We start from the raw sequence: 15,129 nt of genomic DNA on the forward strand, positions 1-15,129 counted from the left end.
GGAGAGTGGCGCTGGGGAGAGCGGTAGCGTTGGTGAGAGCGGCGGTTAGGAGAGCAGCAGCGTTGGTAACCAGCTGGTCTGCGACAGGACCGGCTCCGGCGTGCGCAGCTACGGGAGGCTCGGAGGACGTGTCAGGCGCCGGCGGAGAGATTGTGCTCGGCAGTGGGCCCTCGTCTGGGCTCGGCAGGGAGCCTTCAGTTGGGCTTGGCAAGGAGTTCGGCAGGGAGCTCGGCAGGGAGCTTGGCAGGGAGCTTGGCAGGGAGCTCGGCAGGGAGCTCGGCAGGGGGACAGTTCGCGTTCTCGTTCGCCCCCATCGCTGCCCCGTTGGTTGCTCCGTTGCTTCGTCGAAGTTTTCGCTGGGGTTCGTCATGACTTGAGATTTCGAAGAAGTGAGGATCGTCGGTTTTGATTCATCAAAAGAAACGCTTTACTCTTGCCCCACGGTGGGCGCCAATTGTTTGTACCGGGGGATTACACAGTTTAAACAAATAAGATTTAGTGGGAAAGAGCGAGCAAGTTCTTTATTAATCGGGGAAAACGTGAGATCGTCACTTAAACAAGTCGAATTAGAGCTTGTTAGTTCACAGACGAACTAGTAAGCTTAAAATGACGAACTGAAAACAAGACGAGTTATACGAAAGATAATAGCAGTTTTCGATGCAAAGTATTGCTCTGTGGGTATTGTGCGCCAGTCAGGATCATGATCCCAATAAATGCTTTCTCGTTTTATAGGAGACTGTTGACCTAGAGGGGGTCTAGGGTTTCCGTCGTGAATTCCCGAGATTGTCCCCCTTTTGCGGGAGTTAGTGACTTGCTTCCAATCTTGTCGGGCCGAGAATACAACTAACGAATCTTGTTGGGCCGAGTGGCATGTTGGGCGTAGCCCATACCCAACAAGAGGAACACAAGGTTTTCCGGTTTCTGATGGGTTTGGATGACTCGGAACTAAGAAGTGCAAGAATTTTACGAATCATGCTCATGAAACCTCCTCCAACTTTTAGCCAAGCCTATACTGTGTTACTGAACTGGCCCTGAATACATACATGTCTTGTCTCTTTTGTTTGCTTTCTTAGTTTTTTCTTCTTTTTTTTTTAATAAAAGGTTTTACAGCTTTTAAAGCTTTTAATGTATTAGAAGATCTCTCCCTCACTGATGGAGAAATACTAGTCCCCGTTCGTTTTCATTTCGATATGCAAGTATTCATCGATCATTCTCTTGCTTTGCCAGTTTCTTAGGGGGCAATATATGTTTCAACTCCACCTCTTCTCTTTTATGCAAACCTGGTTTAATGATTGGTGATGTGAATTTTGTTTTCTTTTGTCCACACACCTGCTATTAAAAAAAGTTTGGGAAGTTGAGGCATTCCCAAGTAATCGAAATCAGAGGTTAGAGTGCAAAGTGACGAAGAGGATCGGATAACATTACATAGCTAGTGTTCTGGAGATTGAAGACAGCTTTAAACTGTGGATGACTTTAGTATTTTGTTGCGTAACTAAAGAGAATTACAGGTTTAGTTTCTAAAATATACAACTGAATCCCAAAGTTTACAATTGATCAGGAAGAACCTATGCAAAAATGAAAAGCAAAAGGTTTGGGCACTAAAGTCTAAAACTGTCTATACATGTGTCAGAACAGATATCATCAGGATTTGACTAAAACTCTACATGTGCCAGAACAGATATCATCAGGATTGATACGTTAGAGCATCATTACTATTACTAGCTACGGGTGCAAAGAAAGAAAAAAAGAAAAAAGAAAAAAAGATCTATGCCTGAGACAATGTACATCATTACCTAGATAGGTTTTACTCAAGAATCAGGATTATCAGCTAATACCCCGAATCGATTCCTTAGCACCAACGTCGAGGTTGAGTTTGATGTTGAAGAAGAGGCGGATGCTATAGGCGTAGGCGTAAGCGTAGGCGTATTCAGTTCTGATATAAGAGACTCCAAAACACGTCTTACGTCTGAGATGTGAGGCCTGTACATAGAATCTCCATCCAAGCAATCATCGATTAAGTTCTTTAGTCTTGGATTCGTCTCACTTGGAAGCTCAGGCCTTGCTCCCTGATCAACACATGACCACAAATTAGTCAATTATGTCACACAATCAGACTTTATATGTAAGGATCGAGAAAAGCCTTACCCCCAGAACACGTAAGGCTGTATGTCTAGTCGTTATGTTATCCAAAGTCTCATATGGAAGCTTAGCCGTTAAGATAACCCAGAGAACAATTCCGAAACTGTAGACCGCGGATCTGTCACCAAATTCTCTTCTATTCATTGCCTGTACAATTAATACAATGAGTGTTAGAGCCATATAAGATGTTGGATAAAAGATACAATATAAACAACCATAAAACTTACTTCTGGTGCTGTAAATTTTGTCCACCTTCTGATTTTAGGAGTATTCATCTCAGCTAATTGAAAAGCATGAAAGAGAGCTTCCAGTTGGGGAATGATACTTTTCCCAGCCCAAGCCATGTACAGACTAGTAGGCAGATCAACTTTTACAACCTACAAAACAAAGCGAAGACACATTATTAAGGATATGATAAGAAACAAGAGTATAAAAGAGTAGTGTTTCACACTTACATCGTCTATATCCATAAGGATATTTGAAGGGTTGATGTCTTTGTGTATGATCCTCTGAGACAGAGTCAAGTTTTCATGATTTCTTTGGAGATAATCAAACAAATTGCCACCAGGGATATATTCTGCACTCAGAGACGATTAAAAAAAAATTGAAAATCAGGCATTAAATAAAGACAATCAGATGAAAGGTTATATATGTCTGATTTAAAAAGTTGCTTTGACCTGTAACTATTCCTAAGGTGCCTTCTGCGACATTGCGTGTGTTGGCACCAAGAAACCGTACCAAATGTGGATGCCTAAGTCCACTGAAAAAATTAACAAGTAGTGAGATGCGCCATCTGTAACTACTCTTATAGTGATTACAAGTTATAGTAATTCTCATCTGTCTTATAGTAACTCTCATTGTCAAATATAATAACTAACTATCACATCTATAAACACTTAAGTCAGATGAGTTTTTTTTTACCTAAGAAATTCCTTTCCCCTCCAAAATTCGGTGGGCCCAAAAGATCTGTCTACTTGCAGTTCCTTGAGGACGATTTCTTTACCTTGGTATGTCCCTCGGTAACTGAAAAGATAATAAAAACAGATATATAAGAATCGATACATGTATCAGACAGAACTGAGTCAAAAATGAATCACTCAAAAGACTCACAGATGGGCATGTTCAGGAGAGATTATCTCTCTAATAGCAAGAAGCTCCAGACCAATGTCATTGTCATATTTTGGCTCCTATATTGTAGTAGGTTATTCAGCTTAAATATGAAAACGTACAAGTTGAAACACCAAGACAAAAGAAGATGTCATTACCTTAGTTGTAGGCTGGCTAGTGCATGCACCATTAAGCATTCTCGATATATCGTCAATATGCATGCCATAAAAACCTTCAACAACAAACAGATACAACGAGTAGTGTTGATCACTCGTTGGAAATGTGTCTGCGTTGCGAATCTTCAGATTATTAGCAGAAAACATCGATGAGAGCTGGGGAAAAAGAAAAAAAAACAATTGTAAGTGAAGAAGAAAAGAATGTACGTATGGATGATGAGGCATCTACCTTACTATGACGATCCAGCTCATAACTGCTGGCAAAAGCAACCTTATGGCAGTTGGGTATTTTCTTATCGACAGTTATCTTATGAACTAGATTGTGTGATTGTTCTGCTTGATCCAGAATATCCATATGTACCAATACATCTTCTGGAAGATAGACTTCAGACTCATATCTGAGATATCATGAAACAAGAAAATCATGAGCAATTATATTTATCATTTGTAATATTGTTAAGACGAACTCAGGGTGGCAATATAAAGCACCTAAACTTTAGATAACAATGGTTACACGAAATCTACAAAATTCGCCTGCCGCAACTCGATAAATTCATAATCGTTCCTGATCAAAAACTTTCCCTTTGCAGTCCCAACCATCAAAGAACTTGGAGCTTTAATACTCGAATCAAGACGAAGTACTAAATATATATATATATATATATATCAATGTTCAGGAAAGAGCTTTGAGTGTCATGAAACAACAATCTCCAAAGAATTAGACAACGATGTTCACTCACAATTCACGCCAAAGATTCATTCCTAACCGAAACTTTTCCCTTTCCAATCCCACAAGATCTCTAATTTATCCATATGACTGACAAAGATTACGGCTTAATACGCTAATCCCGCAATCTTTTTTTTCTGTAGCAAGAGGAAGCAGTTCAGCTAAGAGGGCATAATAAACAAACAAAGAAAACCTCAAGAGGGAAAAAAAAAACAAAGAAACTCTGAGACTGAGACACCAACTCGCCGGACTAACCATCGCCGTGACCCTTTGACTAAGAACCCTAATCGGGACTGACTCCAGTATCTCTCGAATTGCGTAAGAACTGAATGTTACCTGTTAAGAGGGAATCGAGCGTAATGAGCATCGATTAGTGCCTTCACGCCATCGTACGTCCTCTTCCTCATTCTCCGGGACGAACCCTCGCCTGCACCTTCACGCAAATCCATCAGATTCGACATTTCTCCACCAGCTGCGACCGGAGTTTTGCTCAATCCGGCCCTAACGAAACCACCCAAACGCCAATTTTTGATTTCAAGAACGCGCGAAATTGTTTGATTATTTTTTTGTTGACTCTATGAGGAAGCCTAAAGAAGTATTTATAGCCTAGGGTTACTTCCGTCATTTACTTAGCAAAAGGTTGCAAAGGGGGGGGTAACGGGGTCATTATACATCAAAGTAAGTTACATCGAAACGACTGCGTTTTACCAAATGCATCGTCTTCGTTTCACACATCTCTATCAAGCGTTAGGGGTAAAAAGGTCATTCAGCAAAATTAAGATATGGATATGGTGGTGGTGCTCGCAGCTCGGAGCTGAGTCTCTCTACGCTTCTTCATCATCAATGGCTTCCATTAGTAGTAGTAGCTTACACAGATGGGTATCTAATCAACACCCTCGTCTTCCTCGTACCTGTTCGATCTCGGAAGCAAATCAATCTCAAATCGTCTCCTTTTCGGTTCCCATCTCCAGAAGAGACGCGAGTATTATACTTCTGGGCTCGCTTCCATTGACAAGCTTCTTCGTTTTACCACCAAGCTCTTCAGAAGCTAGAGAGAGACGGAGCAGAAAAGTTATCCCTCTCGAGGAATACTCCACTAGCCGTTAAGTCCCTCGCTCTCTTCTTAGCTCTCGGTTCGTATTCCACACATATTTCTTCACAATTTAGGGTTTAGAATTCGTTCTTTTCGATTCTCGAATCCGCTTAAGTTGAGAACTTAGGGTTCTTTGTTTTTGCCCATGAAGACTCTCTTGCTGAATTGGGGGAAACAGGATGACTTGTATGAGGAGTGTCTAGAGATTGTAAACATATACTGAAGCTTGTTGTTTTTGTTATGCTCTGTTGTTGCAGCTGAAGGGTTGAAATACTATGACATTGAGGAAGGCAAAGGTCCAGTAGCCACACAAGGATCAACTGCTCTGGTACTCTCTCTCTCTCTTATGATTCACATTGTAATCTCTCTACATCGAAGTTGAGTAGACAACCTTGACATTGTGTAATGCACCCTTCTTTTCCACATTTTAGGTGCATTTCGATTGCCGTTACAGAAGCATCACTGCGATTTCTACAAGAGAATCCAAGCTTTTGGCTGGAAATCGTAGTATTGCTCAGGTTTCCTTTTTGTTTTAAACTTTCTGAAAATTCTGCATAGTTTTCTAGTATTCTTCTCTTTGATGATGATGGCTCGCTTTCTCCTGGAAACAGCCTTATGAGTTTAAGGTCGGGTCTACGCCAGGAAAGGAAAGGAAACGTGAATTTGTTGACAATCCAAACGGGTTGTTCTCTGCACAAGCTTCACCAAAGCCTCCTCCAGCAATGTATTACATAATCGAAGGAATGAAAGTCGGAGGCAAGGTTGATAACAGTGCTCGCTTTCTACTTCTTTTAAACATGTAGGTAAGTAGTGTTCTTGACATCTTTTGTCTTTTTGTTTCTGCAGAGAACAGTGATTGTTCCTCCTGAAGCTGGTTATGGTCAGAGAGGAATGAACGAGATACCGGTGAGAACCTACTACAAATTGTATATGAGGAAAGCTCCGTCTTTTGCAGAAAAAAAAAAAAAAAAACTGATTAGTAATATGTTTTCGGGTTTAAATAGAAAATAAAAAAACATGTATGTTGTTGCAGCCTGGAGCTACATTTGAGTTAAACATAGAGCTGCTTCAGGTGACGCCTCCACAAGAGAAGTGAACACAGATAAGACTAAAGTTTGAAGCTTCAAGCATTGATTTGTCCCACTATTTGTCTAAAGAGATAACAAAGGAAAAAAAAAAAAAAAGAGAACGATGTAAAGTTTTTGGAGTAGTTTGGTGTCTGGGTTATACACCAAACTCTCTGGTACAGTAATTAACCGGTTTATTTGTTGTTGTACAATTTGATACACGTAATTGTTAAAACCTGCTTGTTGTGAGACTTCGAATGTGGGTTGGTGTGGACATAGAAACCAAACCAAACCAAACCAAACCAAAAATTTCAAATGGTTTGAAATCACAGAACTGATGAAAAAACAAAAAAAAAACAAATCGAATGTCTAAACCATAATTAATTTGGTTTTCGTTTGACAAGATTTTATTAATCGAACCGAAATCGGTAATAAACCGATGTCGTTGTGGCTTGGGTGGGCAAGTGATAATTATTTTCCGGTGGCTTATTCTTCCCGAGAAAACCAACTGAGAGAAAAAACAAAAAAAAAATGGAGACTTCTCTGAGATATGCAACCAATTCCAGGTCTCTGAAGATTCATGCCAAGGAAAGGTTTCCGGTGAACTCCAAAACTCGCCTACAGGTGAGTATCTCTTCAAATTAGTGGCTGTTATGGAAGGGTTTTAGAGGCTATTCGCTTTGTTCTGTAACGCTCTCTTCAATTTGATTGGGGATATCTTCTTCTTTTGATTTACTTCCCAGATGTGGGGATTATTAAATGCCGCCCAAAAGTTTCTTACTTGAGATTTATAGGTTATGATTTTGAGGGTTTATGTTCTTGCCTCTTAAAAATTACATGTAGTGACTAGTGATGGAGATAGGCTTTAGAGTTTTTACCAGCATATATACCTGTTTAGGCTAAAAGAATAATCGATAGTTCTTTAGAAGATTGAGCAAAGACTGTTTGTGTTCTTACTTGCTTATGTTGGTTTGGTACATTTTGTGATTAGCTTCATGGAGAGCTAGATACAGGAGCTGGAGTGCCAAGTTACTTCTGTGCAATGATTAGACACTTTTTCCCTCAGGTTTTTTTATCTCAAATGTGTGTTTTTTATTTCCTTCCTTGAGCTCTTTTGAACCTTTTACAAACAACCATTCACGAATGATTGCTTAATGCTTTGTATAGGCTTCAACAAGCCTTGGAGTAGGGTTGCATTATGATAAACGCGAAAAGCTTCGGTGTCTTGTACGTGGGAAAAAGAAGTTTCCTGTGATAACTGATGAGCTTGTAACCTTTAATATCAAAGGAAGATGTGATTTTGACCAGGACTTTCTTCAGGTTTTGCCTCTTTCTTGTTTCATCAGTTATATTTGTTTCTTATTTAGTTAACAATGGACTGAGATTTTGCGTGACAGAGGAACGCTAAAGGAGCTGCTGAATTTGACTGGAACATATGGAAGTTTCAAAAAGATCAGGATTTACGCCTCAGAATTGGCTACGAGATGTTTGAGAAGGTATGCTTTTGAGCTCACCGTTTAACAAAAGAGAAACAATAGCGCTCTCACTGGATCACTGAACACTAACTGTTTGGCTTTCCCTCTGTTACAGATCCCTTATATGCAGATTAGAGAAAACAATTGGACTTTCAACACGAATTTGAAAGGGAAATGGAATGTGAGGTTTGATCTGTGATGAGTACACATGAACAGAAACACAGAATACTAAGATCACATTTTTCATATTTGTAACATTTTGAGAATTGTATTACGGATAGCAAAAACTCACTTTAATTTAACCAACTGAGAGGAAATTCAGAGATCATACTCTTGCTATTGTCATCTAGGCTCATATAGCTACTTCTATGTCTAATAGAATCCGTATCTAACTAGGTTTGACTAAATGTGTGGTCTTAAAACCCACTAATTGTATGTTCCGCAGAGTTCTCCTTTTACTTTGTGATACTGTTATAGTTAACCGGGATATACATACCAAACCAATCTCAAGCAAACCAAACCAAATAATCTTTCTCTTGTCTGTGCCAACTACGATGCACTTCGTATTCCAAAGTTTCTAAACATGTGTAATGAACGATTCACAACCAAACGTCAGAAATCCTGTCATCTCAGGTCGGTATAGTCTGGTTTGCTTTCACGGTTTTGGTTGACTTTGAGATCGTGATGCTTCTAATATGAGCCTTCAACATCACCATCAGTATCAAATTGACATAAAATGAGTCCCACACACACACATGTGAAGAAGATCTTGTTCTATAAAGATTTGCTTCTGATGGTCATGAATCAAAAACGATCTTTCGTAACACCCCACAATGACCAAGAAGAATCATTAACAAATTAGTTTTCAAAGTCAACAGTAAATCAAATAAACAGTGACAAAATTCACATAGTTGGCGGTTTTAACTAAACACCACGTGATAATCTATACATATTAAGCCCCAAACAACGGTTTAGTAGAGGCGGCTTTAAATTCCAACATACTAGGGTCTCTATTAATATCTTGTTTTATAGACTATAATTATTTAAATGTTTAGATAAATTTCATTAACTAACAAAAAAAAAATTCCACTATGATTGTGAAATACTCGAAGGCCATCTTGAAAAGTTAGACAACACTGGGAATTGCTAGAGTCATTGTCATAGACTGCGGATGTGGCTTAGAGCAATTTGGTGCCCACAATTGACTGAATTTGGTCAATTCCAATGCATTTTCCTCGAGGCTGTTTTCAAACTTTCAATAAACTAAATTAGTGGAGGAATGAAGTTTCCTCCTCGCTCTGACTATTTTTATATGCTAGTCATTCGAGATGATTATAGACTTACCCATAACCATAATCATTTAGTTGTTTGAAAAAAAGGTTTTGTAAAGTGACCTGTTTAGATGTGATCTTCGTATTTATTATCCCATATTTAACGAGAAAATAATAGAGCATGTGCGGAGAAGAAGGAGTGGGCGGTGCGAAATCAGAAAGTGGAGAGTGCACTCAGAAGAGAAAGAGTCAACCAGAAAATTAACACTAATTATTAATTTCTCCGAGTTACTATATTTGGAAACTCCTGATTCACACGTTTCTCCTCCTTTACTTCTCTTTGGGAAGGTTAACTATAAACCTGTCACTAGTATTAGTTTTTGTATAACCCCTTACGCTTAGTCATTAGTAACTGTAACAGGTTATCAAATACCATCTGTTCTATAAAGTGTCGTACGTTTTAAAGTCTAGTTTTGTGTTGTTATTTCTATGTAAAGATTTTAAAGTAAATTTCAAATTTCTATCTACTAGTTTGGCTTATCAGTTCATTAGAAAACAAAACTTAGATATTGTATTCACAATATATAGTAAAAATTTACATATATGTTTACTATAATATTTTTTAAGCGACACATATAAATTATATTGATCGATGGACTCATTGTTTGTTAATTAGTGTCACGTTTCCATTGCTTCTCTCCTTCCTCCACTTTAAAAAATGTTCTAAATTAAACAATTCAGAAAGAAAAGAAAAAAATGAAATGAAATATATATGAATGAAGAATGATATCTCTAAACTAGCTAAAAAGCCTTTATGATAAATATTGACAAGTGTATCTCCACTTTCTTCACCAATTCGTTGAGTCTCTTACACCTGTTACTGAAGTTAGCTATGTATCATCATCGGACAGAAAGGTTTTAAGACCATTGACAAGAGAGTAACGTATACACGAGGACGACCATATATTTGGCCGATTCTGGTTACTGGTCTCCACATAGTTGATATATCTTGAACATATAATTCAACTCTAGTAATACTAAACTTGGAACAACTACGATACATATATACTAATTACCTTTACCGAAATAAAAACTAGAAACATGTCATTAATAGACCTTGTATATTTGTACGTATATATATAGACCTCGTACATATACAAGACGACACGATCTATATTGTATATCTGTCTATTTGAATGCGAATATTTTGTATAAGAAATTTCCTAACATATATAGAGTGTCGTATTGCAGTTTGAACACAAACAAGCACGCAGTCTTCGTTTTCTTAGGACGGTTGGGCTGACATGTATCAGTTAATATAATCGTGGCATCATTCTAGATTGGCGGAGTTGTTTCCCTTACAAAGTAATGTATGTACCTCAAAAGCAATTCTCCATATTCGGTTGACGAAATCGCTTACAAAACCTGTGATTTAATTAGCATAAATATTTAACTAACTACACTAAAAGTTGCATTTGTTAAATAATTTAATACAGTCTACTTTTATGGTTTACGAATACTAATCAACTAGCATTAACGAATAAGAATCATACTATTTCTCTATAAGCGCAGTCGTCATTAAGTTCTCTCCCACCAAAATCATCAGTTGAACAGATACCTAAAACTATCGAATTAGCAGTTTAACCTACTATAATTAAATCCGTATTAAAAATGTGATTAAATTATAGACCAATAAACGTTGGAAAGTTATTTTTGAGTGCAAAATGTAGGATCTTATTATATGGACGGTTCGAGTTAAATTGGCATCTGCAATACTCTTTCTTTACTAGTGCATCTTTGGTCTTCACTAAGACTCTACCTTTTTATTGATTTTTCTTATTTGTTTATTTTTTTTATTTATTTGACATAGCCTTAGTAATTTACAACCATCCATGGAGATTTATTTATTTAACCTTTTTGGTCAAGAGAACATGATATCTTGTGTTTTTGTTGGATTTTAAGCCATGTTTTTGCATAGTTTTGTTGCATTTTCTTTTCATTCTAGGATGTGTTAGAAGCATATGCATCTAGTGTCTCATTTCTCAGGTTCTTGGAGTAATCTCACCACATTTGGAGCATTTGCACTTGTTTTGGTGCAAAAAAGCAAAGAGGAGTGGAATTGGAGAAGTGTGAAGGAATCAGGAAATCACCATCGGCCAAGCTCAATCGGCCGAGCCATGACCGATGGAGCTCAAGAAGGGAAATGACCGGATGTATCAGAGGCAAGCTCAATCGGCCAGACCATGACCGATGGAGCCAATCGGCCAAGCTCAATCGGCCAAGCCATGGCCGATGGAGCTCAAGAAGACAAATCAGCGGATGTATCAGCGGCAAGCTCAATCGGCCAAAGTATACCCGGCCATCTCAATCGGCCATCCCAATCGGTCCAAGCTTGCCCGGTTGTCCTAAACCCACACTTGTTTTAGTTTTAATCCGGGTTTGACCCGGTTTGTTTTGGGTTGACCCGGTCCTCTTATGTTTTCCTATAAATACTCTAACCCTATTAAGGGGAGTTGATATCTTTTGTTTTATATCTTATCTTTTGTTTAGTAGCCACTTAGGGTTCTTAAGATTATTTACTCTTGGTTTGTTGAATGATTGAGTATTTATAAGTTTTTAATAGCAATTTCTTATTCAAACCTCTTAATCTACAATCTCTAATTATGATTTCACAAAGATCAAACTCTTTCCTTTGTGTGATCATGATGATGAGTGAGTAGATCTTTTAGGACTTTGGGCTTGGTAGATTAGGGAGATAGATGATTGATCTTTGATGCCTAGGGCTTTATTTATGTATTTCCTATCTTGATTAGTGTTAATAATGCTAGATAGCCTTGATCAAGCTTGAATCTAGACATTAGGATTTCCATGCCCATAAGGTGTTTGATGAAATTCCTGAACCAAACTACTCAAGAGCTTTGCATTTCTAGCCAATGGAAATTAATGATTAGGGTGCTTAGTGGTATTTAGACTTGTTTTTAATGTATGCTTACCTTGTGATTGCCTTTGGAAATTGTTGATTCTCACTTGATTAGCATATGAATTTTTATCATGGAAATGAATTGATTTGCTTAAGTATTTTTAGTCATAGGATTGTTCTTGATTGTTGCTTAGACATCTAGGATTGATTAGCTATCTTCCAAGTCAATTACCTTGCCCAAGGTTCACTTCTTTAATTTTGATTTAAAATTGTTATTAGTTATATTCTGTTTCTTTTCATCAATTTGTTTGTTAGTTAAGATTGTTACAACTAAACCAATTCCTTTTAAAAATAGATTAAACAATTTTGTGTATTCTTAGTGAGTTGATTAATGCAGATTGTGGATTGATAATTTTATTGACTCAAATATACTACACCACAACATTTCACCTTTGCACTTTGAATGGACCATGTGACCAAAAAAGAAACTCACATTCGGTCATAGCAAATAAAAATAGGTGATTTCTTCCGTCTATTATAATTATATTAGCTAAAGTTATTCCATTATTTTATCTTAACGTGATTTACTAGCTAATGCAAGATAAATACTTAACTAATTAAGCGTTGTGTTGATTACTTACTCGAGTCATTTCAAAATCCATTTGATGATGATTTTTTTTTTTTAAATTGTTAAAAGGTTTTATATTGTTTCACAAAAGTATCTTTGTATCTTAGTATTTAAAATTGAGGCTTATAATAAAAACATAGTATACTATGGGTGAAATACTAATAAGTTGTGCTTTTATCATTTATGTCATGTACTGGAGTCAAATGCAAGTACTGATTAAACTGAGCGAAGAACCTTCGGTTAAAGTTAGTTCCCGGACGTACCGTTGTCCAATGACAGAGAAACACAAGTCCACAGTTATTCGGTTACATGCATATTTTAAGTACCAACAATAAATATGGTCAGGCCATGCACTGCAACAAAATTAAGTATCATTAATTTGGTTTATAAAAAAAAAGTCTTTCTAGCGTTACTTTTCTGGTTATTTTATATATTTAAAATTTAATAATAATTTTAATTTAGACTTGTAAAATGATTTTTGATTACAACAATACAAATGTACTCTTCACTCAAACTACTACTTGACCTTATTTCATTTTTTTTTAAATGACCTTTAATTATAATAACTGACCTTGTATTATAAAGTATTTTTTATGTAAGAACAATTACAAAACTATGACAAAGACATTAATTAATACTCCTTCCGTTTTTTATCAATTGTCGTTTTAGATTTTCAATGCAAATGTTTTGTAAATATTCTAATTTTATCCATCTGATTTAATGTTTTAACCAATCAAAATATTAAAAAATATATTTAAAAAGAATAAAACAATAAAATTAATGATTTTCTTATGTGAAACAACCTTAAACAACAATTAATAAAAAATGGAATATCAATAAGATAAACAAATATTTTCATTTCCAATGAATCGAAGACCGAAAGCAACAACAACACACAAGTCACAAGTGTTAAAACATCAAAGATTATTATAAAAAAACCGCGTAGTAAATGACTGAAATAACCTTAACCGACAACGATAATTTTAATAAGACCAAGCCAACTAGGAGAGAACTCTCTCTGTCTATAAAAACCTCTGCATCCCTTTCTCATTCCTAAAACCTCTCATCTCATCTCATCTCATCTCATACTCAAAACTCAATCAATCATCTTCCATTTATTCAAACATAACATAAACAGAACAAACCTCTCTCTCTCTTTCTCTCATCTTGCTTGCTTCAATGGCACGTCTTCTCTCCCGTCTCCTCGTTGAATCCAACTCTCCTTTGCCTGCGGTTGATAACTCCACTGCCGCTTTGAATTCCGATCTCGTCGTCATCCTCGCTGCTCTCCTCTGCGCTTTGATTTGCGTTCTTGGCCTCGTAGCGGTTTCTCGATGCGTCTGGCTCCGTCGTCTCGCAGCCGGAAACAGAACCGCCTCAGGATCTCATCAAGGTCAATCTCCTTCGCCTCCGGTCGCAGCGGCTAACAAAGGACTCAAGAAGAAAGTACTCCAGTCACTCCCGAAGCTCACCTTCTCACCGGAGTCACCGTCGTCGGAGAAATTCGCCGAGTGCGCGATCTGTCTAACGGAATTCTCCGCCGGGGACGAGCTCCGGGTTTTGCCGCAGTGTGGTCACGGATTCCACGTGTCATGCATTGACACGTGGCTAGGTACTCACTCGTCTTGTCCTTCTTGCCGTCAGATCTTGGTTGTTGCCAGGTGTCACAAGTGTGGCGGTTTACCCGGTAGCTCTAGCTCCGAACCCGAATCCGTACCCGAGATTGAGATCCGAATCAAGCAAGGCGAAGATGATCCCAACTCATACTTGCCATGATCATTTTTAGTTACTTTGGAAATTGGAACTCATTTATTTAGTTTCCTTTTGCTTTATTAGAAAACTCTTATAAATTTAAATGCAGATCAGTTTTTAGTTGGATAGTGTTTATTCTCTCTCTAATGTGTACATGGTTTATTGTAATTTGTAAATGTTGTATGGATTATGGCAATGGAAATTTAACGATTTGCATTGAACCTTTTACAAGTTCTTTTGGTTTATCATAATCAAACTCATGTAAATTGGTAAAAACAATAGAGACATACTCAAACTTACTTCATCGTATCGAACCTTTTACAAGTTCTTTTGGTTTATCATAATCAAACTCATGTAAATTGGTAAAAACAATAGAGACATACTCAAACTTACTTCATCGTATCGAGGATCAAGCTTGTTTTTTTTTTTTTTTTTTTGGATCAAGCTTGTTATGTTTACATATTTGACTGGTATTCCAAAAATTTACGATAGGAAAATATATATAGTATTTGTTTTCCAATTTTGTGGAAAAAAATAATGTCGTTAGAGATTATAATAAGTTTAACTTTGTATGTATATCATTACATCCTCTTTTTGTGAAACAATACAAATTGAACAACGACACCTTGATTTAATAATTAATAGAAAACATATGATTTTGAGGAAATAGTATCGGGTCATTATGGACAGTGGGCACTATCGATCGATAGCCTATTCTAGGAAGCTCAAGTTAGTCAATGATTATTACTAGGAGCATTTAACTTGGTTAATAGT

General features: G+C 37.1%; 4 protein-coding genes across 6 annotated transcripts; 3 read left to right on the top strand and 1 right to left on the bottom strand.

The window, feature by feature from the left end:
* Positions 1 to 1,479: 1,479 nt before the first annotated feature.
* On the bottom strand, positions 1,480 to 4,505 carry LOC109128867 (serine/threonine-protein kinase STY17-like). Of its 2 annotated transcripts, none has more exons than XM_087483191.1 (10): positions 3,912 to 4,505; positions 3,652 to 3,820; positions 3,405 to 3,578; positions 3,250 to 3,326; positions 3,061 to 3,162; positions 2,817 to 2,899; positions 2,595 to 2,716; positions 2,367 to 2,516; positions 2,146 to 2,286; positions 1,480 to 2,066 (listed from the first exon to the last, which is right to left on the bottom strand). In XM_087483191.1, exons 2-10 carry the CDS (start codon positions 3,775 to 3,777, stop codon positions 1,809 to 1,811), a joined length of 1,233 nt encoding a protein of 410 aa, XP_087339317.1. In that variant the 5' UTR covers positions 3,778 to 3,820; positions 3,912 to 4,505; the 3' UTR covers positions 1,480 to 1,808. The 2 variants fall into 2 exon arrangements, with proteins under 2 accessions (XP_087339317.1, XP_087339316.1); XM_087483190.1 differs by having other exon boundaries at positions 4,163 to 4,286.
* A 391-nt stretch (positions 4,506 to 4,896) lies between these two features.
* On the top strand, positions 4,897 to 6,560 carry LOC104740774 (peptidyl-prolyl cis-trans isomerase FKBP18, chloroplastic). 2 transcript variants are annotated; one of them, XM_010461467.2, is made up of 6 exons: positions 4,897 to 5,251; positions 5,500 to 5,570; positions 5,674 to 5,760; positions 5,854 to 6,003; positions 6,089 to 6,148; positions 6,276 to 6,560. In XM_010461467.2, the coding sequence occupies exons 1-6, from the start codon at positions 4,993 to 4,995 to the stop codon at positions 6,336 to 6,338; spliced, it is 690 nt and encodes a 229-aa protein (XP_010459769.1). In that variant the 5' UTR covers positions 4,897 to 4,992; the 3' UTR covers positions 6,339 to 6,560. The 2 variants fall into 2 exon arrangements, with proteins under 2 accessions (XP_010459769.1, XP_087339275.1); XM_087483149.1 differs by having other exon boundaries at positions 4,923 to 5,251; positions 6,089 to 6,175; positions 6,274 to 6,560.
* Positions 6,561 to 6,715: 155 nt separating this feature from the next.
* Positions 6,716 to 8,112, top strand: LOC104740775 (outer envelope pore protein 21A, chloroplastic). The gene is made up of 5 exons (XM_010461470.2): positions 6,716 to 6,933; positions 7,301 to 7,375; positions 7,477 to 7,629; positions 7,707 to 7,805; positions 7,900 to 8,112. Exons 1-5 carry the CDS (start codon positions 6,841 to 6,843, stop codon positions 7,981 to 7,983), a joined length of 504 nt encoding a protein of 167 aa, XP_010459772.1. The 5' UTR covers positions 6,716 to 6,840; the 3' UTR covers positions 7,984 to 8,112.
* Positions 8,113 to 13,628: 5,516 nt separating this feature from the next.
* On the top strand, positions 13,629 to 14,578 carry LOC104743424 (RING-H2 finger protein ATL80). The gene has a single exon (XM_010464511.3). The coding sequence runs from the start codon at positions 13,783 to 13,785 to the stop codon at positions 14,377 to 14,379; it is 597 nt and encodes a 198-aa protein (XP_010462813.3). The 5' UTR covers positions 13,629 to 13,782; the 3' UTR covers positions 14,380 to 14,578.
* Positions 14,579 to 15,129: the final 551 nt, after the last annotated feature.

Source organism: Camelina sativa, chromosome 14, assembly GCF_030686135.1.
Source record: "Camelina sativa cultivar CO46 ecotype springtype chromosome 14, ASM3068613v1".
Lineage (NCBI taxonomy): Eukaryota > Viridiplantae > Streptophyta > Magnoliopsida > Brassicales > Brassicaceae > Camelina > Camelina sativa.